The 27,688-nt window shown below is 38.9% G+C and overlaps 1 protein-coding gene across 1 annotated transcript; it reads left to right on the top strand.

Annotated features, from left to right (window-relative positions):
* The first annotated feature begins 495 nt into the window (after positions 1-495).
* Ndufs5 (NADH:ubiquinone oxidoreductase subunit S5) lies at positions 496-8,815 on the top strand. The gene is made up of 3 exons (XM_005317849.4): positions 496-636; positions 3,250-3,467; positions 8,601-8,815. The coding sequence occupies exons 2-3, from the start codon at positions 3,252-3,254 to the stop codon at positions 8,703-8,705; spliced, it is 321 nt and encodes a 106-aa protein (XP_005317906.1). The 5' UTR covers positions 496-636; positions 3,250-3,251; the 3' UTR covers positions 8,706-8,815.
* The last annotated feature ends 18,873 nt before the right edge of the window (positions 8,816-27,688 follow it).

Genomic DNA, 27,688 nt, shown 5'->3' on the forward strand with positions numbered 1-27,688 from the left:
ACAACCCCAGCCCCTTTATTTTTTATATTGAAACAGGGTCACGCCAAGGCTGGCCCTTGACTTTTGTGAGCCTCCTGCCTCAGATTCCTGAGTCACTGGGATTACAGCGCACCACAGGCCGGACAGATTACTATTATCTATAACAAAAGAGGAAACTGAGGGCGGGCGAGATTAGGAAATCTTTCCGGGTCACACAGCGGCATTGCCAGAGTTTGCCCCTCAGTGATCTGGGTTCACAGTCCATGGGTTTAACGGGTTTGGGGGCTAGAACAGTGTTCTTCACAGGTGGCTCCAAGTCAAATCGCTCACCGATCAGCGCTACCGTGGGAGTGCTAATCCTATGCTGGGAGACAGCAAGAACGCACTAACAACTAAGCCTTTTCCAGAGCGGTGGCTCAGGGCAGGTCAGTGTATCCACAGTCAGTCCCCAGAGGCCCAGGCAGAAAGGCACCCGGGCGCAGATTGATGGGCTATGTTTCTGTGGTTTCCGGGGCGAGACTGCAGAGGGAAAGTCGGCTCCGGGCGTCTAACTGCAAACGTCGCGCTGCGGGCATCCTTTACGGCAGGCGTGTGCGTCGCTAGCCGGACGTCCTGAAGCGAGGGCCCGGGAGGAGACAAGGACACGGCGGTGGGAAGGTAGGAGTTGCTTGTGTCTGTATGGCAGTGAATGAGCTTCCTTCTGACCTGTCTTGGACGAATTCCCTCATGGTTTGGGTGTCCCCTTCTCCCAGGCCCGAGCTCTGCGCCTGCTCCCTGGCACATCCCGTGACCTCCTCTCCTGGAGACCGCACCTCGCTCAGCTGTCTTTCCAGGTTGATTTAGCTTTTGCCGGATTAGTGCTTTGGCCTTCTGTTCCTTAACTGAAATTCACGCTCCTTATCTCGGCCATCAAGACCCTGCGTGGTTTTGGCCCCTCCAGCCTCGTTCATTTCATTTTTCCCGTCGTGCATTCTGTGCTTCACCCTCTCCGGGGCCTCAATGTCCCCAAACATGCCCAGCACGCACGCTGGGACGCATTCTGTTGCTGGACTGGAGTAGTGTGTCCACCGATCTTCACTTGGCGAACTCAGCCCGTCTCAAAGGCATTTTCAAGTCTCAGGGAATCCTCGGCTGCTTCCTCAAAAACTCTGACCTCTGAACCACTCTGTTTCTTGCAGTGGGTTTCTAGTTCCCAGTGTGTCTCTAGTGTGTACGTTGAGCACCTGCTTTCCCCCTTCTCAGTGCCTGGAAATAAATTATTCAGGAAAGAACAGGATGAAACTTTAGAAATTAAATTCACCAGTAAATCTACTTTGTATACACAATTACAATGGTGTTTTATTATAATGTGTGTCTTTGTCTCTTTGTCTTTATTTTATTTAACAGTATAAGATATTTGATATGTATATTCTCTTCTCCCAATGTCTCATTTATTCTACTGAATACCAGAAATTAATTACCCATTTCTTTATTATTTGCACATTTAAGTGTTTTTGGTTTGTAAATGTGTGGGGTTTTCTTTTTTTCTTTTTTTTTGTCTTGTTTTGTTTTTGTTTTTTGCAGTACTGGGGTTTGAACCCAGGCATGCTCTACCACTAAGCTACATCCCCAGCCCTTTTTATATTATTTTGAGACAGGGTCTTGCTTAGTTTTCCAGGCTGCCCTCAAATTTTTTTTTTTTTTTTAAAGAGAGAGTGAGAGAGAGGGGGACAGAGAGAGAGAATTTTAACATTTATTTATTTTTTTTTAGTTCTCCGCGGACACAACATCTTCGTTTGTATGTGGTGCTGAGGATCGAACCCGGGCCACAAGCATGCCAGGCGAGCGTGCTACCGCTTGAGCCACATCCCCAGCCCTCGAATTTTTTTTTTTAATATTTATTTTTTAGGGGCTGGGGATGTGGCTCAAGCTGTAGGGCGCTCGCCTAGCATGCGTGCGGCCCGGGTTCGATCCTCAGCAGCACCACATACCAACAAAGATGTTGTGTCCGCCGAGAACTAAGAAAAAATAAATAAATGTTAAAATTCTCTCTCTCTCTCTCTCTGTCCCCCTCTCTCTCTCACTCTCTCTTTAAAAAAAAAAAAAAAAAAATATTTATTTTTTAGTTTTCGGTGGACACATCTTTATTTTATTTTTATATGGTGCTGAGGATCGAACCCAGCGCCCCAAGCATGCCAGGCAAGCGCATTACCGCTTCAGCCACATCCCCAGCCCCTGTCCTCAAATTTGCTGTCTTCTTGCCTCCTGCTCCCAAGTCACTGGAATTACAGTCATCATCACCATGCCTTGCTTCAGTTATTGTAAATTCATTTTTTTCAGCAGTTACTAAGCCCCTGCCCTCAAAGCATTTTTTATCCAGTAGGAGAGAGATACAAGTAAAATCTGTTATATATAGTACTGTGCAAAGTACTTCTTGGAAATTGAGAATGCTATATAACAGAGGAGGGACACCAGATTCAGGAGGGTTTCTCAGGAAATGTGTCACCCAAGTTGACATGGAAAAAATGGACAGAAAAAATGTAAAGAAACTTCTCACTCTGACATACACCTGTAATCTCAGCTTTCTGGCAAATTGAGGCAGGAGGATCACAAGTTTGATGCCAGTTTCAGCAACTTAGTAAGACTGTCCAAAATTAAAATTAGAAAGGGCTGGGGATGTGGCTCAAGTGGTAGCGTGCTTGCCTGGCATGCGTGCAGCCCGGGTTCAATCCTCAGCACCACATACAAACAAAGATGTTGTGTCTGCCGAGAACTAAAAAATAAATATTAAAAATATTCTCTCTCTCTCTGTCTCTAAAAAAAAAAAGAAAAGAAAAGAAAGGGCTGGGGAGATGTAGCTCAGTGGTAAAGTGCCCTTAGATTCAATCCTCATACAGAAAAAGGAAAAAGAACAATGTAAAGAAGTATTCTGTGTTTGTATCTTTTTTGTTCTTTTCAGTTTTCTTCAGATCTATTTCAAATACCTGGTATTATTCACTCAAAATATGAAAGTTTTTGAACTTTTGACAAAAATGTCATTAATATACAGAGGAGTTTTTAGCATTGTTTTTTAATTCTAGTTCTGTTTTCCTTGAGTTTTGTGTAAGTACAAAAATTGCTCACCTACCATAAAATGGGAGAATCTATCTAATGAAAAAGTTCATTGAGAAAAAATTTGGAGAATACAACATTCTAGAGGATACTTATCATGATTATCTCATTTTTTCCTTGGTAATGTCTCATTTGATTGTATTCTTTGGCATTATTATTATTATTTATTTTCCATTACAGCCATGCCTTTCTTTGATGTGCAGAAAAGGTTGGGCATTAACTTAGACCGTCATCTAACAATCCAAAGTGCTGATCAGCCCTACAAGATTCCTTCTCGATGCCACGCTTTTGAAAAAGAATGGATAGAGTGTGCACATGGAATTGGTAATATCCGCGCCCAGAAAGAGTGCAAGATAGAATATGAAGATTTTGTAGAATGTTTGCTTCGGCTGAAAACGGTGAGGAAATGGTGGAGATGGGAGCTGAATGACTTGCTTATTTCTTTGGGGCTATTTTTAAAGTGTTTTTAATTGGTCTTGGGACTGGGGCTACTGAGAGACCAAGTGCCTTCAGATCTGAGGAGGCCCATTCTTCCTTAGTGTTCTTCCTCACCTTCTCCCAAATTTTCCCTGCTGTAGCCACCAGGTTAGAAATTATATGTGTGTACATTTTTTTCAGTAGGCTATAAAGCAGAAAATACCAAGTAGCTTTGGGTGTTTTAACTGTCCTTGAAAATCTCTGGGCAAAAAATATTTTAAATTCATTAAACACTCATTGAGAAGAGGTTGTATCCTGCAGATCTGTTAGAATGAACATCATATAGCAGTCTGAATTCGTTCATACTTTAGGGAAGATGGAAGTGTTAAAGAGATTGCTGACCAAAGATGCAGAGTAAAAAAGATCTTAGCAGCACAGTGCCCACCTCCTCAAGAGTTGAATGAGTTTTATAACATAAAGGGACCTATTTTCCCATAGAGAAGAAATCTCTTGGTTTGGGCTTTAATTTTGCCTATTTCTGTGCTTCAGATATAACAAATAGATTTTTTTTTTTTCTTTTCCCTTTTAAGATAGTATCTTGCCACATTGCCCAGGCTGGTCTCCAGCTCCTGGACTTAAGTGATCCTCCTTCCTTAGCCCATAGTCCCAGAGTATGGTGCCAAGCCTGGATCCATATAGAAAAAAAAAAAAACTTTAACATTCTTTTTTAACATATTTAAACAACTTTTAATTCTTTATGTGGTACTAAGGTTTGAACCCAGGGTCTCATGCATGCCATGCAAGCATTCTGCCACTAAGCTATATCTCCAGCCCATAGAAATATTTCTATTACTCACAAATTCTTGGGGTTCAGGGAGTTAAATTTTTAGTTAAATTTTCAGCAAACTGGATCAATTTAAAGTTCTTGGCTGGGTGCGATGGCACACACCTATAATCCCAGCGACTCGGGAGGCTGAGACAGGAGGATAGTGAGTTCAAAGCCAGCCTCAGCAAGGACTAAGCAACTCAGTGAGACCTTGTCTCTAAATAAAATACAAAAAAAGGGCTGGGGATGTGGCTTAATGGTTGAGTGCCCCTGAGTTCAATCCCCAGTACCACCTGGCACCCCTGCCAAAAAATAATTTGAAGTTCTTATCTGTTAACATCTGCTATTGACATTTGGATAATAGGAAGCTAAACTTGGAAGGAATGAGGAAGTATCAGGTAGTGTTCTTATATTGATCTCTCCCGGAATCCAGTCATTCATTAGTTAATAGTTTAGTATTACCCAGGGACGATGTGTAGATTGTGGCTACTTTATAGCCATTTAGTTCACAGCATGTCCTCTGACTTTTTTTCTTCTAGCCCAGTTATTTATTGTTCAGATCCAGATGTTTACATAATCTTCAAAAATTTGTATCAGAAGGAGGTAGTGTGTGAGGTGGAAAGAACATCAGATTGGGAGTTAGAGAGCCAGATTCTGGTGCTGGTTCTGCCACCGCTAGTTTCATGACATTGAGCAAGTCCTCTTCTTTGTCTTAGTTTTCTTATAAGGGGAAATTGGAGCTGCCTCCAAACCCACTCCTAAACTTATAGTTTATGAATAGATAAGTTACCATGTTACAGGTGTTGCTAAATGACTGAATAACTTCCTGTAGGCAAAGAAATTAGTAAATCAGGGAATTAGAATCAAGCATTGTTAAAAAGTTCTTAGCAGGGCTGGGGTTGTGGTTCAGTGGTAAAAGCACTTGCTTATGTGAGGCACTAGGTTTGATCCTCAGCACCAAATTAAATAATGTTTTGTGTCCATCTACATCGAAAAATATTTTGTTAAAAGTTCTTATATATAATAATGCATTTGTTTCTCAAAATAATCCTGTGAGATGAGTTACTATTATTTTTTCTATTATAAGTTTAAAATTTGAGAGGGGATAGGGTTGTAGCTCAGTGGTAAAGCACTTAACATACCATCTGCAAAGCCCTGGTACCTAAAATAAATAAATAAATTAAGACAAGGAAAAATTAAGGACATTGCCTGAACTCTTAGAGCTAGTAAGTGTTGGACTTGGGATTTCAGCCTGGTAAGGCTATTCTAGAGACTGTCCTTATCTACAACACTGTCATTTTTTAATTGTTTTTCCTTGTTTGTTTGTTGGTGCTAGGGATTGAACCCAGGCCTTGTGCATGTTAAGCATGCACTTTACCACTATTTCCTCAGCCCCATTTAGTGGTTATTGCTTCTTGCTCAGAAAGATTTGATATATGGTATTGTCAACCATGACTTGTTCTGTTGGGAGACTCATTCAGAAATGCTCTTGAAAGGGGCTTGGGATGTGGCTCAAGTGGTAGCGTGCTTGCCTGGCATGCTTGGGGCACTGAGTTCGATTCTCAGCACCAAGTAAAAATAAAATAAAGATATTGTGTCCACCTAAAAACTAAAAATAAATATTAAAAAAAATTTAAAAAAAGAAATGCTTTTGAGAGAAATGGTAAGAAAGTAGTCTGTTAAACCTAGCCAGGTGGCACATGTTCAGAATCCTCGGCACTCTAGAGGCTGAGGCAATAGGATCACAAGTTGGAGGCCAGCTTCAGCAATTTTGCAAGACCCTATCTCAAAAAAATAAAGAACTCTGGGGTGTTGCTGTTTAACATACCTGGGCTAAACTCAGTACTAGGGAAAATAAGAAAAAGAATATAGTCCATTTAAAATTATTAATATTTATATCAGTATTTTGGTTAACTTAGAGTTTCTTCCTACCAAAGTTATATCCATGTTACTTCTTTTATTTTATTTTTCTTAGTTGTAGATGGACACTATACCTTTATTTTATTTATTTTGTTTTTTATATGGTGCTGAGGATTGAACCCAGTACCTCATATGTGCTAGGCAAGCACTACCACTGAGCCACAACCGCAGTCCCACCCCATATTACTTCTTTAAAGTTGATAAGATTTTAGCTAAATATGCTAACTTTGTGCCTTTGGTAAAAGATAGTTATTAATTTAAAGATAATATTAATTGGAGCACCTATTATGTTATAAACTATTCTAGGCAGTAGGAATATCGCAATTAGCAAAATAGCAAAAGTCTCTGACTTCATGAGTTTTTATTCTAGTGTGATTAGAAGAAAACTGACAAACAAAATATGATGTGTCAGGTGGTAAGTGTGATGGGGAAAGTAAACTAGGAGTAGGATAGAGAGTGTTAGCGTGGGAGCTAAATGGATGCTACTCCGAATAGCCCTTAGGGTAGTCAGTGGTGTGGTGGTACATGCCTGTAATCCTAGCGGCTTGGGAGGCTAAGGCAGGAGGATTGCAGGTTCAAAGCTAACCTCAGCAATTTAGTGAGGTGCTAAGCAACCTACCAAGACCCTTTCTCAAAATAAAAAATAAGAAGGGCTGGGGATGTGTCTCAATTGTTAAGCACCCTTTGGGTTCAATTTCTGGTACAAAAATAAATAAATAAAACAGGGCTGGGGTTGTGGCTCAGTGGTAGAGCACTTGCCTGGCACCTGTGAGGCACTTGGTTTGATCCTGAGCACCACATAAGATGCTCATCTACAACTAAAAACAAAATTATTATAAAGCAAATATTAGGTTAGTCAAAGAAGAGCTCTCAGCATTTGAAGATGTAGGCAAAGAATTTAAGAAAGCCACATGGATATGAGGGAAGAATGTTCTGGGCAGAGGAAACAGTAAGTACAAAGGTCCCTGAGCTGGAATAGAGAAGATATTAAAAGATTAAGTCAGAGAGGTCCTTGGAAGCCATTATGAGGAGAAGCCATTGAAGGGCTTTGATCAGAGGAATGCCTCAGGATTGGTAAGTATACTTTCTATGTTACAGAAACCATGGACCAAACATATCATTGTTGTGGCTAGGCTTTGATTTATTGGGAAGAAACCAGTGGCCCATCAGAGAATGGAACAGAACTCAGGGCTCAAAGGTGGCCAAGCACTTTCCAAGCCTTTATTTTTTTTACCTAAAAAGAGACCTCATATTGACTGTTTCTTTCTTTGTACCTTACTGAATTTTTGGTTTTGCTTTTTGAACCTGGGATTGAACCCAGGGACGCTTAACCACTGAGCCACATCCCCAGCCCCTGTTTTATTTCTTTTCTTTTCCTTTTTCTTTTTTTCTGTAGTGCTTCAGATTGAACCCAGGGCCTTATGCATACAGGGCAAGCACTCTACCAACTGAGCTATATCCACAGCCCCCCACCCCACCCCATTTTCTTATTTTGAGACAGGGCCTCCTAAACTATTGAAGTTAGCCTCAAACTTGGAATCCTCTTGCCTGAGCCTCTTCAGTCACTAGAATTAAAGTGTGTGCCACTGCACCCAGTTCCTGGGGATTAAACCCTGGGCCTCTTATATGCTGGGTAAGCACTCTACTACTGAGCTATATCCCAGCCCTTTTTCATTTTTTATTTTATGTTATTCATTTTTACAGTACTGGGAATTGAACCCAGGATCTAGCATATGCTAAGCAAGTGCTCTATCACTGAGTTATATGCCCAGCCTTTTTTTTTTATTATTCTTTTTAAAATCTTATTTGTTTGTTTATTTATTTTTAAGGTGCTAGGGATTGAACCCAGGGCCTTGTGCATGTGAGGCAAGCACTCTACCAACTGAGCTATATCCCCAGCCCTCTTTTTTTAAATTTCATTTGTTTATTTTTATGTGGTGCCAGGGGTCGAACCTAGTGCCTCACGCATGCTAGGCAAGCACTTTACTACTGAGCCACAATCCCAGCCCTCCTCTCTTTTTTCTTTTAAAGTATATTTAGTTGTACATGGACAAAATCATTTTATTTTTATGTAGTGCTGAGAATTGAACCCAGAACCCCACCCCACCCCCAAGCCCTTTTTTGAGGGCAGGTCTTGCTAAGTTGCCCCTGCCATCCTTGAACTTGTGATCCTCTTGCCTAGCATGTGTGGGGGATTTCCATTCCTAGCACAGTAAAAAGAAAATGATGGACTTTGTCTTAAAGTTCCTTTATAGGATGAAAAACCTTACAGAATTTAAAAATGAAACAAAAATCTAGCTTGGTTTCTCCAGACCTCATTTTCTGATACAACTTTTCCTCGACTTTAAATGCTTTTTTCCTTTGACAGATGAAACGTGTGAATACCATCAAGAAGCAGCGGGATAAGCTAATAAAGGAAGGGAACTACACCCCTCCACCTCACCACTTGGGCAAGGCGGATCCTAGGCCCTGAGCAGAGCAGCTGCTGATGGCAAGAGGCTGATGTTTCATGTTCTCTTTTCCATTGAAAGATTGTTTACTGAAAACTTCAAAGTGTATAAAATAAAGGATTGCTCCATCTTATTTGTTCTGTTTTCTCTTGGGTCATCCTTTTCCATGATAAGATTATAACCTTTTAATTTATTATTATTATTTTTTGTACCAGGGATTGAACCCAGGGGTGCTTAACCACTGAGCCACATCCCAGCCTGGTTTTTTTTTTTTTTTTTTTTTTTTTTTTGAGAAGGGTCTTGCTAAGTTGCTGAGGCTGGCTTTCAATTTAGCAGTCCTCCTGCCTCAGCCTCCAAGCCACTGGGATTACAGGCATGTGCCACCATATATGGCTTACAAACAATTTTTTTAAGTTTGGAAAAATGCCTCTACCAAGACCTAAAAAATTATCATCTAGGGAATTATTAACATTTTCTGAATGCTTATTACAGAGGTACTTTAAATATTTTAACTCATTTAAGAAGCCCCAGTGTTACTTAGTCTTTCCATTCTGGTTTATTTTCTGTAAAACAGTTAGGCTGGGGGAAAGGGGAGAGGGAAGACAATATTGTGTATTTCCTAAGGTTTGTGACATCTAACTTTAAGGCTAAGAAAGTGTGAGGTTTAAATAATTTTGAAGAAACAGAGTTACTGTTTCAATTTGCTATCCTCTAGCAGTGGTATTTTATTTTATTCTATTTTATTTCATTTAAATTTACATGTCTAAAAACATGTTTCTAAAAGAAAAGTCTAGATGTAGAAAGGAAAATATAAATTTTAGAAAATCAGTAAGTTTTGAGAATATAATCGAAACCTCAGATATCCTGTAACATTTTTTCCCCCATTTTTTTTTTTTTTGTGTGTGTGTATGTTATTGGGAATCAAACCCAGAGATGCTTTACCATTGAGCTGCACACTCAGCCCTTTTTATTTTGAGACAAGTTCTCCCTAAGTTGCTGAAGCTAGAACTTGCCATCCTCCTGCCTCAGCCTCCTGAGTATCTGGGATTACAGGTGTGCACCATCATGACTAGCTCCTAATTTTTATTATTTTTTTAAAATTTTAATATTTATTTTTTAGTTATCGACGGACACAACATCTTTGTTTTGTATGTGGTGCTGGGAATCGAACCCAGGCCGCACGCGTACCAGGCAAGTGCGCTACCGCTTGAGCCACATCCCCAGCCCTAGCTCCTAATTTTTTTTTTTTTTTTTAAAGAGAGAGGAGAGAGAGAATTTTTTTTAATATTTATTCTTTTTTAGTTCTCGGCGGACATAACATCTTTGTTGGTATGTGGTGCTGAGGATCGAACCCGGGCCGCACGCATGCCAGGCGAGCGTGCTACCACTTGAGCCACATCCCCAGCCCCCTAGCTCCTAATTTTTAAAAATGGTAAAATGCACATAAAATTTACATATTGGGTTGTGGATACAGGTTAGTGGCAGAGCGCTTACCTCCATTTACAAGGCCCTGGGTTCTATTCCAGCACCACTGAAAATATTTACTACCTTAGATTTTTTTGGTTTTGTTTTGTTTTTTGGAGTGGTACTAGGGATTAAATTCACAGGTGCCTTACTACTGATTTACATTCCCAGCACCTTTCTTTCTATTTTGAAACGGTCTCACTAAGTTGCTGCAACTAACCTCCAGCTTCAATCTTCCTGCCTCAACCTAAGTCTCTGGGATTATAAAAGTGCACGACAGTGCCCTTCTAACTTTAACCATTTTTAAGTATTCAGTTTATTGATATAAAGTACATTCATATTGTTATACTACCATCTATCTTCAGAACTCTCATTTGCAAACTTTGAAACTCTGCATTAAAACAATAACTCCCTATTCTCTCTCCCCAGCCCTTGGCAACCACTGTTCTATTTTCTGTGTTTTAAATTTTTACTCTTAATTACCTCTTATAAGTGGAATCATACAGATTTGTCTTTCTGTTTGTTCATTTTTATATTGGGTACCAAGTTTTTGTTGATGAGTTTTAGGAGTTTTTTTAATATATATTTTAGATATTCCTTATCAGATAGATGACTTGCAAATATTTCCTCTTATCCTGTGATTTGATAGTGTGTGTTTGTGTGAGAGAGAAAAAAATGGGGTCTCACTACATTACTGGCCTCAGATTAATGGACTCAAGCAATCCTCCTGCCTCAGCCTCCCAAATAGCTATGATTATAGGCACACATCATTGCATCTGGCTAAATAGTGTCTTTTGATGCACAAGACAACTCTATTTTTTCTTATGTTGCCTGTGTGTTTCCAAGAAATCATTGCCAAACTTTTGCCCTATATCTTTAAGAATTTTTTAGTTTTAGGTCTTACATTTACATCATGGGTCTATTTTGGATTAATTTTTTTATATGGCCTTAAAGTGAGAGTCCAACTTCATTCTTTTGTGTATCATAGTCAAAATTTTCAGAACCATTTGTTGAAAAAAAAAACTATCTTTTTGCCATTGATTGGTCTTGACCCTCTTTTTGAAGATCATTTGACATAAGGATTTATTTCTCAGCCCTATTCTGTTCTTTTGGTCTACATGTCTTATTATGTCAGTTTTTGATTACTGTTGCTTTGTAGTAAGTTTTGAAATCAAGAAGTGTGAGGGCTCTGGCTTTGTTCTTTTTTAGCAGTGTTTTGGTTATTCGAGATCCTTTGAAATGCCATATGAATTTTGGGAGAGATTTTTCCATTACTGCAAAAAAAAAAAATAAGGCCACTTGAATTTTGATAGAGATGACAGTTAAGTCTATAGATTGATATGAATAATATTGACATTTTAGCAATATTGTCTTTCAATCCATGAACATGGAATGTCTTTCCATTTATCTCTCCTTTAATTTATTTTAGAAATGTCTTGTGCTTTTTATTGTACAATTCCTAAGTGTTTTATTAAGCATTTTTAAGTATTCAGTTTGATGCTATTATAAATGAAATTGTTTCCTTAATTTCCTTTTCAAATGACTTATAGTTAATCCTGTAGCATTTTGAATCATAAATGTCAGCTCAAGAATAAGGTTGTCCTAAAAAGAAAAAGTACATTGTATGCTAGTCTCAAAATTGGAAGGATTAGATTTGGCATTTGATCAGGGCCCTGCTTATCCCTTCTGTTACAGGGCAAATCTCTAGCCAAGCAGCATTTTCTTAAACCCATTTATCAGTCAGAATGAAAAAGCAAGCTGGAGTTCATCCAGTAAGGTCCCAGGCTATGGCCCTGTTTTAGGTTATTTTAATTATGCTCTATACACAAAAGCTTTTCTGAGATTTTTAAGTTCAAAATGACAGTGAATATATATTATTTTTGTAAAATCAGAGAACCCAATTGGAAGGGCCAGAGAGAAAAGCAGAATCAAGGCTTAAAGTAGGTACATGCCCTTTCATACAGAGAACTCTTTTATTCCTGAGCTCTGGCTTGTGGAATAAAGGGAAACCAAATCCCATTAGATTGTATTTACCTACAGGTAAAACATGGGTAAAGAATACAGAACTTAATTGTGTGTGTTGGAAAGATTTACTTGATGTCTTTAAGGATATCAAAAGTCTTCATTTACATCTGATAGCCTTAAACAGCTCTAGGACAAGCAACCTGCCTATCGCCTGTGTAGCTGGCAAACTTTGCACCTTAATTGCTTATTTTGAGAAAGTAGGACAGAAATGTTTGAACTGAAAGAATAGACCTGGCTCCTGGAAAGAGCTAGCTCTTCCACCTCTGTTCTTTAAATGATTTGAACAAGCAGAGACACAAGGGCTAGGGGGTGTAGTTATGTGATACAGCTGGTCCCTGTGTTTGATTCCCAGCACAATTAAAAAAAAATAATAAAATAATTATATATATATATATATATATATAAATATTTTGTAAAATATAAAAATATATATTCAGAAGATAATATATGTGTATGTATATTTTAAAAAATATTTTAAACAATTTTTATACTTATTTTTAGTTGTAGTTGGACACAATACCTTTATTTTATTTATTTGTTTTTATGTGATGCTGAGGATCAAACCCAGGGCCTCACACATGCAAGGCAAGTGTACTACCGCTGAGCCACAGTCTCAGCCCAAAAGAATACTCTTTTCAACAAACAGTTCTGGGATAATCAGATGGCCCTATACAGTTAATGAAGCTGGACCTATTTATACCACATGACTCTCCTAGACATTTGGAAAAAATCAGGTTCAAGGAGCGCTACCTGCTAGAACAAAAATCAACACTTTTCAGTAAATAATAGTAGAAGCAAGAGTCTCTACAGCTTTTTGTCATTCACAACATTAAGTATTCAGTAGTTATGTGTACTTTAGTATTCATGTATATACTTTTTTGAGTCATAGTAAAGAGGGGAAAAGTAGTAGACAGAAAAAGACCTCAAGATGGCTCAGAAGTCAGGTATTTAAAAGCATCTATTTAAGCTGAGTGCCGTGGCACACACCTGAAATCCCAGAGACTCAGGAGACTGAGGCATGGGGATCCCAAGTTTGAGGCTAGCCTCAGCAATTTAGCAAGAACCTGTCTAAAAATAAGAAGTGACTCTTGTGGACCATCTTTGTACAATTGCCCTTAAGTATCCCTGTAATACACTTTTTCATATGTTAATATTTTTTTTAGTTTTTTCTTTCTTTTATTTATTCTTTTTTTTTTTAGTTTTTTCCCACTTTATTTTTTTGAGACAGAGTCTCACTAAGTTGCCCAGGCTATCTCAAACTTGCTATCCTCCTGCCTCAGCCTCCTGATTAGCTGGGATTACAGGTGTGTGCACTGCACCTGGCTATTTCCCCAGGATTTTAAATTGTCACCATTATTTTTTATAATTTTCTGTCCTGTGTATTTCATCTTCACATCATTTCCACTATTAGAGGTATAATTGTATAAGCACTTTTAGAGAGTTCTAATTCATTTTATGTATTTTTTGCAAATTTGAATCTGTGAAGTACATTATCAAAATGTTGATTTTACATATAAGCACGGATGTACACAAACACATTGGAACTTGCTCAGTAAGTGAAAAGATATCCTTATACATCTATATTTGTGAAAGATAAAGTTTCTCAAGATACTGACTTTTGTGGGGCTGGGGTTATAGCTCAGTGGTAGAGCACTTGCCCTATATGTGTAAGACACTGGGTTCGATCCTCAGTATCACATAAATAAATAAAATAAAAAGTATTGTGTCATGTACAACTAAAAATATTTTTTAAGAAAGATACTGACTTTTTGGGTGAATACACCTGCCTTGGTAGCCCATTAAGGGTTTGGATCAATCTCATCAAAAGATTTTGATTGTCTGTTGTGGTATTTCATATGACTATAGTTTTAAAGCTGAGTACACACAATTACCAACCGTAGTAATGTGCATTTTTTACATCTCAATTTTTGACCTGGTGTTAGTCAGCTTTTTATCTCTGTGACAAAAATACCTAAGAAAGTCAACTTATAAAGAAGAAAGTTTTGTTTAGGCTCATGGTTTCAGAGGTTTCAACCCATAATCACTTGACCCTCTCACTTTGGGCCTGTGATGACACAGTACATGGTGATGGGAGTGCACAACAAAGGAGGCTTGTTTACCCAGTGGCAGCCGGGAAACAAAGAGAATAAAGATATGATGGGGCTGGGGTCCCAGTGTTCCCTTCAAGGGCACTCCCCAGTGACCTAACTTCCTTACACAAGGTCTCACCTCCTCAAGGTTCCACCACCTCTCAATAGTGTCACAGGCTGGGGACCAAGTCTTCAGTACGTGAGATTTTAGAGGACATTCAAGATTTAAACTATAGCAGATATATTTATGCATATACTTCATTTGTTTATAATTGTTATAGCTATGAGATTGTTGTTAGTATACATGTGTTTATGCTTTCAAAAATATGTGTGTGGTCTGGGAAGATAGCTCAGTTGGGAGAAGCTTGCACAAGGCCCTGAGTTCATCCCCAGCATTTTATTTTTAAAAAATAAAAAATTTTTAAAAATGTATGTAATAATTACCTAACTTATTGTATAAAGTAGTATATGAAGTGTTCTGTTCTGTTTTTATGCTTCTCAAATACCCCCCCCCTTAAAAATGTCAGTAGACACCAGGCACAGTGATACATGCCTATAATCCCAGCAGTTTGGGAGGCTAATGCAGGAGGATCATGAGTTCAAAGCCAGCCTCAGCAACTTAGTGAAGCCCTGTCTCAAAAAATAAAAGGGCTGGGGATGTAGTTAGCTCAATGGTAAAGTGCCCCTGAGCTCAAGCCCTAGTACCAAACAAATAAGTGAATTAAAAAAATAAAATTAAAATGTAAATAAGACTGGTGGTGTAGCTCAGTATTAGAGTACATGCTTAGTATATACAAGGATCTGGATTCAATCCCAAGTGCGTGTACACACACACATACACACACACACACACACACACACATACTCACACACAAAGGTAAGTATGTATCTTTTAAATAAGTTTTAAAATTATTTTTTTCAGAATTGTATTTTTAGGATTTTGATCTTCTAGGATTTCAGACTTTAGGCATTTGATCTTTCAGGATTTCAACATTTGGGATTATAGAATTCAGGATTATGTCTTTTGGAATTATAGCCCAAACCCTGTTAGAGAACAAAAGGAAATTTTAGAATTGAAAACTTCAATATCTAGAATTTAAAAATTTACTAGATAGACTTAACAACAAATTGAAGACAGTATGGAAGGTTTGAAGTTGAAGAGCGATCAAAGAAGTATACAAAGAGGGAAGGCCAAAAATCCAATAGAAAGAACCTCAACATCAGGTTGCATAAAAGAAGTCAAAAGCAATGTAGTATATATACACACACAAGTGTATGTATGCAATACGATTCCATTCCTACAGAATCTAAGAACAGGCAAACTAATATCTAGGGATAGAAAATAAAACAGTAATTGCATAAGAAGGGGAGGGGATCAAATGGGAGAGTTACCAGGAACCTGGGCCAGAACCCTGATTCTGGGAATCAGACAAATTGGGTCTAGCCATTTACTCCAAAACCAAACAGAAAATCTAGTAGTGAAAAGCAGGAAAAGATATTTAATCAATATGGCCATATTTGGAAGACAAAGGGGAATAGCATTTCTAGCCCTGTCTTTAGTGTCTGACAATGACTTTGAGGTTTTATAAAAAGGGGAATGAGGGCAAGGGTTGAGGTTTGCATGGCTGGAGGGTTTGTACAGCTGGCAAAGGAGGTGATTTTGGTCAAGTGTGGTCTGGCGATTGTCAGGAGGGGCCTTGTTGGTGATAAGAATATTGTTATTGCTTGGGGGTAGTTTCATTTTATCACAATGTGTTTTTTGGTCAGACCTGTTCCTAGAATCCAAGGCGACAGCATAAAGGAGTCATGCAAAATGGAGGTAGAGATATCAAGTTTTTTAATCCTGCTTTTAGTTATCCATAGGACATTTATAGGCAAAAGTAGTAAAAGGACATGAGAGAACTTTACAGGATGATGGAAATGCTCTATATCTTGATTGTAGTGGTAATTACATAGATGTACGTATCATCAAATCTCATGACATACACACTTAAGAGCTGTGTATTTCACTGAATGTCCTGGGTTAACCTAAAAGAAGGCAGGAAAATGGAACAGGAACAAAAGTCAGATAAGATAAATCAGAAACATAACAAGATGGCATACTTAACCCAACCATATTAATACTTAAGAGGTAGTATCCGGGTGCAATAGTGCACCCTTATAATCCCAGCTACTCAACTGGGTGAAGCAGGCAAATCACAAGTTCAAGGTTAAACTGGGCAACTTAGGTAGATCCTGTCTCAGAAAATCAATCAATCAATAAATAAATAAAAGAAGAGAACTGGGGATGTAGCTCAGTAGGAGAACACTTGCCTATGAGCACCACAAACAAAACAAAACAAAAGTTTGGGAATTGAAATCACAGGGTAGAATACCATGCAGGTTTTCAGATTGTTCTCTGGCAGCACACAAATGAAGTAGACCAGAATAGCATTGCAAGCACATTGAAAACTAAATTGTCTCTGGAATGACAGCCCACACAATTAAGCCAGGACCTGCACCAAACTAAACAGGGTGACTGCCAGCTAAAATAGAAAATTAAATAGGATCCAGAATCTCTTAACATAATATGCAAAATGTCCAGGTTTCAATAGAAAATCATTCATCAAGCCAAGAACTAGGAAAATCACAACTTCATTGAGAAAACAAAATCAACAGATGCCAACACAAAGATAATTCAAATGTTCGAATTATCTCTCAAAAATGTTAAAGCAAGCCTCATTAAAAAAAAAAAAAAAAGCTTCATTGAGCAATCACAAATGCTCTTGAAACAAATGAAAAAACCAGCAGGCACAGTTGTGCAAGCCACTGAGGCAGGAGGATTGCAATTTCAAGATCAGCCTGTGCAATTGAGTGAGGCTGTAAGCAACTTAATGAGATCCTGTCTCAAAATAAAAGATAAAAAGGGCTGGAGATGTAGCTCAGTGATAGAGTGCCTCTGGGTTCAATCTTCAGTACCGAAAAAGAGTATATTAGCCAAAATTTAAAACTCAGCAGATGGGTTCAGTAGCAGAGTAAAAATAACAGAGGAGGGCTGGGGTGGTGGCTCAGTGGTAAAGTGCTCGCCTAGCATATGTGAGGCGCTGGGTTTGATTCTTGGCTCCATATATAAATAAATAAATAAAAATAAAAGTTTATCCACAAGTGTGTGTGTGTGTGTGTGTGTGTGTGTGTGTGTGAGAGAGAGAGAGAGAGAGAGAGAGAGAGAGAGAGAGAGTGCATGTAATTTTATTTACTTATTTATCTTAAAAGAAAATGACAGAGGAAAGAATCAGTGAAGTGAACTTGAAGTAGGTCAAGTTACAGAACCAGGCCAATTTACAATTGTGTGGTATACCGACTATTGAGAGGACAAGGTTTTGTTTTGATTTTTTCAGTTCTAGAGACTGAACCCAAAGGTGCTCTGCCACTGAGTTACACCCCTAACCCTATTAATTTTATTTTGAGGCATGTCTTGCTAAATTGCCTATGCTGGACTTCAATTTGCCATCCTTCTGCCTTGTCCCAAGTTGCTGGGATGACGGGTGCATGCCACCACCAGCCTGAAATGAAAAGTTTTAACAGACACGAGTATGGCAATATGTAAATCAATGGAAGTGTAACTGATGTGATTCTGCAATCTGTATACGGGGTAAAAATGGGAGTTCATAACCCACTTGAATCAAAGTGTGAAATATGATATATCAAGAACTATGTAATGTTTTGAACAACCAACAATAAAAAAAAAAGAAAAAAAAAAAAAGAACTTATTCATAGAGAAGCTTTGAATTGCCATAGGCCCTATCACTAGAATTGGGTCAAGTTCTCCCAGATTCCTAATAGTCAGGAACTGTCTGGTATTAGGATTTAAAAAAATAATAATAATAAAGAAAAAATAAGAAGGCTAAAAAAAAAAAAAAAAAGTTTTGCAAAAGAGGTTATTCACAAGATGGCCAAGCATGTGACGATTAGAGAGCGTATCTCAAATCCACCTCCCTGAGGATACTTGCTATGGTTTTCATCTTCAAAGGTCCACGTGTTAAAGGCTTGGTCCCTGGCCTATGGTGCTATTCAGAGGTAGTGAAACCTTGAGCCACATCCCCAGCCCTTTTTTTATATTTTATTTAAAGATGGGGTCTGGCTACTCAGTGCTTAGGGCCACACTATGTTGCTGAGGCTGGCTCTGAAATCATAATCCTCTTGCCTCAGCCTCCCAAGCTGCTGGGTTTACAGGCAAGCACCACTGTGCCTGGTGGTTGTGAAACCTTTAAGAGGTGGAGCCTAGCTGGAGGAAGATAGGTCACTGAGGGTGGGTATGTCCTTAAAGGGAATATTGGGATTCTAGCCCCTTTGTTTCCCCAGCTGGGCTGCCAGGAGGTGACGTCATCCTGGGCTCCCCACTCCCTTCATGTGTGCTGTGCTGCCACAGTCCCAAGGCAACAGGGCCAACTAACCATGGGTTGAAATTGTGAGCCAAAATAAACCTTTCCTCTTTTTTTTATTTTTATTTTATTTTTGGTACCAGGGATTGAACCCAAGGATTCTTAACTACTGAGCCACATCCCCAGCCCTTTTTATTTTTTTGAGACAGGGCCTCATTAAGATGCTGAGGCTAGCTTTGAACTTGTGATCCTCCTGCCTCAGCTTCCCAAACTGCTGGGATTACAGGCGTGTATCACCACACCCAGCCCCTCTTCTAAAAAAATTAATGAATTTTTAAAAATTTTTAGTTATTTAGTGGCACTAGGCATTGAACCCAGGGTTGCTCTACCGCTAGGCTACATCCTCAGGCCTTTTTTTTGCTTTGAGACAGAGTCTTGCTAAGTGGTTGAGGCTGGTCTACAACTTGTGATTCTCTTGCCTCAGCCTCCCAAGTCACTGGGTTTTACTCCTTTTAAATTGATTATTTCAGGTATTTTTTTCCACAGTAACAGAAAGCACAGTAGGGTTAAGGAATATTTTTTTTTTTTTTAAAGAGAAAGTGAGAGAGGGGGACAGAGAGAGAGAGAGAATTTTAACATTTACTTATTTTTTCTTAGTTCTCGGCAGACACAACATCTTTGTTGGTATGTGGTGCCCGGCCGCACGCATGCTAGGCGAGCGCGCTACCGCTTGAGCCACATCCCAGCCCCAAGGGTTAAGGAATATTTATGAGGTAAAGAAACCGTGGTCTGAAGCATGGAGAAAGGTGAGGTAGGGGCTGGGGAGGTGGCTCAAGCGGTAGCGCGCTCGCCTAGCATGCGTGCGGCCCGGGTTCGATCCTCAGCAGCACCATATACCAACAAAGATGTTGTGTCCGCCGAGAACTAAGAAAAAATAAATAAATGTTAAAATTCTCTCTCTCTCTCTCTCTCTCTCTGTCCCTCTCTCTCACTCTCTCTTTAAAAAAAAAAAAAAAAAAAAAGGTGAGGTAATCAGTGGTCTGTGCATGTGTGGTAAAACTCTATGACTCTTCAATGTAATCTTACTCAGCAACAAAAGAGAATAAAATCATAGCATTTGCAGGTAAATGGATAGAGTTGGAGGATAATGCTAAGTGAAGTTAGCCAATCCCAAAAAAACAAATGCTAAATGTTTTCTCTGATACAAGAAGGCTGATTCACAGTTGGGAAAGAGGGAGGAGCATGGGAGAAATAGACCAACTCTAGATAGGGCAGAGGGTGGGAAGGGAAGGGAGGGGGCATGGGGTTGGAAATGATGGTGGAATGTGATGGACACTATCCAAAGTACATGTATGAAGACACAAATTGGTGTGAGTATACTTTGTATACAAAGTTGTGCTCTATATGTATAACAAGGATTGTAATGCATTCTGCTGTCATATATACATTTTAAAAAACTAATTAAAAAAAAAAAGAAAGAGATCATGTTCAGAAAATGGTGTTGTAATGTGTTGTGGGGGTGGAGTTCTAGCCCTTTGACTTCAAAAGTTCACCAATGCCTGGGTGCAGTGGCATAAATCTGTAATCCCAGAGATCCATAAAGCTGAGGCAGGAGGATTGCAAATTCAAGGCCAGCCTCAGCAACTATAAAAAATAAAAAGGGCTGGGGATGTGGCTCAGTGGTAGAGCACCCCTGGTTTAATCCCCCTACAGGAAAAAAAAAAAAAAAAGGTCACCAATCAGACACTTTTGCAGGACCCAAGTAAAGGGTCAGTAGTTCAAGATGTTTGAATTAGCAAAAACTGCCTCCAGGTTTCTGAGGAAACAATTTAGGCAACTGTTACCATTCTGAACTATATTCAAAGGTGTTATCTACAGCAAAGCTAAAGGGAACATTTTGCTTAGCTATGTGAACTCTAAAATTGATGATAATAATAAGTATCTAAAAGCAAGTAAAGCTAGAGAGTTTATTCAGATTTTCCTTTGGTTTAAATAGCATAGTTCTGGAAGAAAATGCAAGAGACTATGCAAAGATATCTCAGAAAGAACAGAAATCACTAACTGTTAAGAAAAACTGATAAATTAGATTTCATCAAAATTAAAACTTCTGCTTATCAAAAGACATCATGAAGAAAATGACCAGGGGGCGGATGTTGTGACTCAGTGGTAGAACACACGTTCTAGGCCCTGGGTTTGATCTTTGGCACCACATAAAAATAAATAAATAAAATAAAGATATTGTGCCCAATTACAACTAAAAAATAAATATTAAAAAAAAAAAAAAGGAAAGGACCAGGTCAGGCATGGGGGCACACTCCTATAATCCCAGCTGCTTGGGAGGCTGAGGCAGGACTATATGAGATGGTATAGTCACTTTGAAAAACTATTTGCCAGTTTCTTAGGAAGTTTAACATATAATTACTACATAATCAAGAAATTTAATTCCAGATTTATTTCTTTCTGTTTTTTGTTTTCTATTTTGGTGATACTGGGAATTTAAATTAGGAGCACTTACTACTGAGCTATATCACCAGCCCTTTTTTATTTTTAGAAAATAAAAAGGTCTTGATAAGTTGCACAGGCTGGCTTCAAACTTTCAGTCCTCCTGATTTAGCCTCCCAAATTGCAGGGATTACAGGCATGTGCAACTATATCTGGCAATTTTTTAGGTATTTTCTCAGGAGAAATTAAAATGTATGTTTACACAAAGACCTGTACATGAATGCTTAAGGCAATTTATAATAGCTATAATACTATATTTTATGTATGATATATAAATATGTAAAATCGTATATATTTAAAGGTATTAATAACACAGAGTTAAATATATTTATATGTAAATATTTTTATAGATATATTCTTATAGATAGTATGTAATCATTATATATTATATTCTTATAGTGAAAAATCCAAATGATCAGAAATCAGATAAATAAATTCAATTATACCTATATAATTAAATGCTACCTTATTAATAAAATATAATGAATTATACAAACATGCAGAAACATGGATAATTTTTAAAATCTTCATGCTGGGGTACAGTTCAGTGCTTGCCTAGCATGTGCAAGTCCCTGAGCTCAACCCCCGGCACTGTGAAAAAGGAAAAAAAGTCTTCATGCTGAGTGAAAGAAGCCAGACAAAGTATTATGATTCCATCTATATAATTTTTTTTAACACTACTGGGAATTGAACCTAGGGCCTTATCCATGCTAGGTAAGCACTCCATCACTGAGCCACATCCCCAGCCCTTCATACAAAATTCTAATAAAAACAAATGGAACTTACAGTAATAGAGATCAGATCAGAGGTGTGGGGAGAGGTGATGAGGATTGACTAGGAACCAGCACAAGAGAATATTTTGGGATAAAGGAAATATTCTATATTTTGATAGTAGTTGTAGTTACATGAATGTTTACATTTGTCAAAACTCATAAAACTACTTTAAAATGTGTACATTGAATTATTGGTAAATTTTACCTCTATTTTAAAAAGATTGTGGTTTATTTGACTCTAAAGCTCACTCTCTTAAAATATATTGAATCCCATCTCTCTGTATTCTCTAGTCAGAGCATTATGAGTTATCAGTGAAATTTAAAAAATGTTATTTAAGATACTTACAATTTAACTATGATTTAAAGCACGATAAGCTAAATACAACTGGAGAGAAAAGTCTAAGACTTTATTTTTTTTTTTTTAAAGAGAGAGTGAGAGAGGAGAGAGAGAGAATTTTTAACATTTATTTTTCAGTTCTCGGCGGACACAACATCTTTGTTGGTATGTCGTGCTGAGGATCAAACCCGGGCCGCACGCATGCCAGGCGAGCGACCTACCGCTTGAGCCACATCCCCAGCCCAAGTCTAAGACTTTAAAGATAAGCTCTTTCTCAGATTAATTTACCAAGATTTATCACTTAAGCCGATCTGAATCACTTTCTAAAATGATAGATTTGGGATAGATCATGTTTAAGTTTTCTTCTAGCACTGAAGTTCATTGATCTCTGAACAGAAGTTCAGCTAGTTTGAAGTGGGTTGCATTGAGTCTTTGAATGATAGGACAGGATTTCCACTGGTAAACTTGTAAGAATGTGGTTAAGGCAGAGTCAGGTGGGCAAAGGTGTGGCTGTTAGAAAATGAAAGCTCTGATCAGAGAAGACCAAGACACCCACCAGCCTTTTTCCTTACTAGGGATTAAATCCAGGGGTGCTCTACCACTGAGCTACAGCTCCAGCCCTTTTTCTAAATTTTTTATTTTGATACAGGATCTCGTTAAGTTGCCCAGGCTGGCCTCCAGGTGCACCACCACACCCAGTGTACCTGATATCCCCAACATCTCCTCTAGCCAGAGCTCCTCCATTGTGAAGTGGCTTAAATGTCAGTGCTCTGGTGCAACCAAAAAATAATTCAAGAACCATGGAGCCAACCAGGTGTGGTAGTACATGCTTGTAATCCCAGTGACTTAAGAGGCTGAGACGGGAGGATCACACATTCAAGACCAGCATCAACAATTTATCCAGACCCTAATCAATTTAGTGAGAACCTGTCTCAAAATAAATAAATAAATAAAAAGGGCTGGGGATGTGGCTCAGTGGTTAAGCATCCCTGGGTTCAGTCCCTGGTACCAAAAAAAAAAAAAAAAGAGAGATGAAGCCTAGTGGGAGGAAGTTAGGTCACTAGTGGCATGTCCTTGAAGGGGATCCTGGGATCCTAGTCCCTTCCTCCAGTTGCCATGAGGTAAACAGGCCTCTACCATGATCTCCCTTGCTGCCACAGGTCCAAAGCAACAGGGCCAAATGACCATGGACCGAAACCTCTGAAATCATATGCCAAAATAAAACTTTCTTTCTAAATACTTTTTATTGATGGACCTTTTATTTATTTATTTATTTAATTACATATGGTGCTGAGAATCAAACCCAGTGCCTCACACATGCTAGGCAAGTGTTTTATCACTGAGCCACAACCCCAGCCCCAAACTTTCTTTCTTATAAATCTATTTTCATGGTATTTTGTCACAATGATGGAAAGCTAATTAACATAGAAATGAACCACATTTCAGGTCTCTTATGGAACCTGCGGAATCTTCCATATTACTAGGATCTGATTGGAGCTAATAACACAGCATTCTTTGCTGTTTTAGAACACTAAGGTGCTCTCTTTGGGGCTTCTCTATAGAAACTGAGAATCCAAGGCTTCTGCTAACTTACCTGTTTCTTTGGGTCACCTGTCTCACTCTGCGGGGCTTCCCCAAGAAGAGGCCCAATTTAACTACAAGTCATGATTAAGGGATTTCTTAAGAGGAGAAATGAGCTGTTTTCAAAGATGAAAGAAGGGGCTGGGGATGTAGCTCAAGCGGTAGTGCACTCACCTGGCATACGTGCGACCCGGGTTCGATCCTCAGCACCACATATCAACAAAGATGTTGTGTCCACCCAGAACTAAAATATAAATATTAAAAATTCTCTCTCTCTCTCTCTCTCTCTCTCCTCTCTCACTCTCTCTTTAAAAGAAAGGAAAAAGGAAAAAAGACATGTTTGGTAAAATATCCAAGAAGATCAAATTTAATTAAAAAAAAGATGAAAGAAGGAAATTTTAACTGTAACTGCTTAGAACAGTGTGTGCTAAAGCAGAGATTTTATGCTTGATGAGAAAGAACATTTCTGCAATGATGTAGCAGAATCCTTTAAGGATCCTGCCAATGCGTCGTTTTCCTATGTCACATCCAATCTTTGCTGTGGCCAACACTTCCTGGAGATGAAACAAGGGTTCTGATACAGAGCTAGCAAGGTCATATGAGGATGAGTGATACAGATTTTTTTGTAGGTGAGTATAAAAGGTATCATCAATCTATGAGACAGTTGTTTCCAAACAAGAGTGCAGTCTGGGATGACTTATCTCCCAAATGTCTCATAAGAAACCAGAAGCCTACATTTTAGAAGAAATTTTTAATTGCTAGCTTTAATTATTTTATGTATTTATTTTATTGTATTCATTTTTTGCAGTACTGGAGATTGAGCCAAGGGAGTGCTCTCCCTAGTCCTCTTGCTGAGCACAGCTGAAACCCTGGACACTGTATATAAAACAAGCATAGGAAGATTCTGAACAATAAAAATCAGACCAGCTGGTATAGTGATGCACACCTGTAATCCTAGCTGAGGCAGGAAAATTGCAAGTTTGAAGTCAGCCTTGGCAACTTAGCAAGACCCTGTCTCAAAATTAAAAGGGCTGGGATATAGCTCAGGGGTAGAGTGCTCCTGGATTCAATCTCAAGTACCACGGAAGAAAGAAGGAAGAAGGAGGAAAAGAAAGAGTTCAACAAGGAGAAAGAGGAGAAGAAAGTAGGCCAGCTAGAAATCTTGGTATCCAAAGCATGACTCGGTAGTGAGTTTCCTAAGTGATCCTTTTGCCTCTTGTATGTTAGAAAGGATACTGAGGATGCCGGCAGCTCAAAACTGAATGCGGGGCTGGGGTTGTAGCTCAGTGGTAGAGTGCTCACCTTGCAAGTTGAGGGCACTGAGTTCAATCCTAAGCCCTACATAAAAATAAAATAAAGATGGGGCTGAGGTTGTGGCTCAGTGGTAGAGAACTCATCTTGCATGGATGAGGCACTAGGTTTGGTCCTCAGCATCACATTAAGATAAATAAATAAAGGTATTGTGACAATCTACAACCAACATATTTTAAAAATAAAAAAATAAAATAAAGATGTTGTGTTCATCTACAACCAAAAAATAAAAAAAAAATTTAAAAATTAAAAAAAAAAAAAAAACAACAGCTGAATGCAGACAAAATATTCTAGAAAAGCCTTTTTCTGTAGTCAAAAGACCAGGAAAGAAAGGAGCATCCTAGAAAGAAACAACCGTTACACAGTATCCTTTCTACTCTAGCCCTCTACAAGTCAGTAAAGGTCAAGTGGAAAGCCTAGAATCTACCCTGGCTGAACTTTGATGGAGCACCCACTCTTCTCCTCCCCTGCAGAGAGGCAGCAGAAGAAGCCTAGTTATTCAATTATCAGTAATAACTGGGCTATCTCTCCCCAACAATGTCAGAGGAAGCCACAAAAGAAACAACAAGGAGATACTCCCTGCCCTTGCCTGGCATGGTATCAATAAAGGTCCAAAAGGGAACCTGACTCCCATCCTGCCCAGCAGTCACAGAAGTCCCTCCAGGACCAGGCATCTGTAGAGGCCAAGTAGAGAATCTGGACTTCTGCATCCTCCCAGTAGTAAGGAGGCAGCACCCCATTTCCCCACAGAGCAGTGTTAGGAGGTCTGCTGAAACACTAGATACAAATAAAATCCAGTCTTATACTATGCAAAATGTCCAGTTCTCAATCCAAAATCATATGTTACACCAAGATCCTAAAAATTCTGACTCAAATAAGAAAAGACAACCTAGAGGCACAAAAACTAAAATGACACATGTAAGAATTTTCAACCTGACAATGACACTGAATTTACTGCTGGCTCTGGGTGGTTTGTGATTTATGAATCTTGCTAGGCAAGTGCCTAGCATGCACGAGGCCCTGGATTCAAAAAATGCCTCATATCATAAAAATGTCTCTTTCTGTGCAGTGTGTTCAAATATGAACATACTTAGAAAAAATAGAAAGTCTCAGGAAAGAAATATGAAGTCTCAACCAATCAGTGTAGTCATGGGTCTCATGATGAGACATCCCCAGCCACACACACACACACACACACAAAATGAGTTTCACTGAAGGCAAGGAGACTAGCAGAAATTTGATAAGGACCTATTTTAGATGTGGAGAGTCTTCTAAGACCCAAATTGAAGATCAGACACAGAAGCATATCCCTCTCAGCACCACGATGATCATGGTCAAAGCAAAAAGTTTGCAATGTTGAAAAAATATGCAGGACCTGACAATGACACTGAATGTACTGCTGGCTCTGGGTGGTTTGTGATTTATGAATCTTGCTAGGCATAGTGGTACACATCTGTAATCCTAGAGACGGGGGAGGCTGAAGCAGGAGGATTCCAAGTTCAAGGCCAGTCTTGGCAACTTAGTGAGACCATGTCTCAAAATAAACAAATAAATAAGTAAAAAGAATCGGGGTGTAGCTCAGTGGTAAATGATGCCTGAGTTCAATGTCAAAAAAAAAAAAAGAAAAGAATCTTTTATTCATCACATAATGTGAAAATGAGGAGTGGTGAATCCCTGATAGCTGAAGAATTTTGGGAAATTCTAGATGATCTGATTGTGAAAGAAAAATCACTTTCCAGAGCAAATCTTCAATTCGGATGAAAATTCCCTATCCTGGAAATGGTTGCTTTAAAGGATGTTCATCCCTAGGAGACAAAGTCAATGCCAAGTCTCATGACTGTTAAGAACAGGAAAACAGTCATGCTTGAGGGTAATGTTGCAAGGTACAAATTGAAACCCTCTGTCACCTGGCAGAGTGAGAACCCTGGAGTCTTCAAGTGTATCAATAAGCACACACTGCTGTCATGCGACACATGACCGAATCAAGTTCACTCCATGCAAATTGGACTGGGAACTAAAAACCTCACAAACACAGAAAATACCTTTTTTGGGGGGTGCAGTGACGGCTCCTCGGCCTCAGCTCCCAAAAGGGAGGCAAGAGAAAGGCAAAAGAGGCAGGAGAGAGAGAGAGAAAGAGAGAGAACACCCCAACCTTGGTTTTTATTGGGAAAACTGTTTGATAGAACATTTCATCCAAATAAAGCAAAGGGGTAATATTACAAGAGAACAAGGGTTCAGGTTTTGGAGGGTGAAGTCTTGCTTGGTGATGTCTTGGTCATCAGTTTGACTGACGTCTTGGAGAGTCACACCCATCTCAGGTGCTGTATGGGATCAAGGGCAGAGCAAGCTAAAAGACACATCAGTCGCACAGCCCAGTCAGGAGCAATGTCAGTCCAGTTCCCTCAGACACTCCAATGTGCAGAGCTCACATTTGAGCCATCAACACACTGTGAGCATGATTTGTATGGCAGGAGCCATACAAATTCATGGGTGATCTCACTCTTTTTTCAAAGTGCCCTCTTAAATTGCCAAATGCCAGGGAGATGGAGAAGGACTTTGGAG

This window comes from Ictidomys tridecemlineatus, chromosome 11, assembly GCF_052094955.1.
Source record: "Ictidomys tridecemlineatus isolate mIctTri1 chromosome 11, mIctTri1.hap1, whole genome shotgun sequence".
NCBI lineage: Eukaryota > Metazoa > Chordata > Mammalia > Rodentia > Sciuridae > Ictidomys > Ictidomys tridecemlineatus.

Coding starts and splice junctions, on each gene's coding strand:
- Ndufs5 (XM_005317849.4), top strand. CDS start 3,252: ATGCCTTTCTTTGATGTGCAGAAAAGGTTGGGCATTAACTTAGACCGT. Junction 3,468..8,600: donor GTTTGCTTCGGCTGAAAACG/GTGAGGAAATGG, acceptor TTCCTTTGACAG/ATGAAACGTGTGAATACCAT.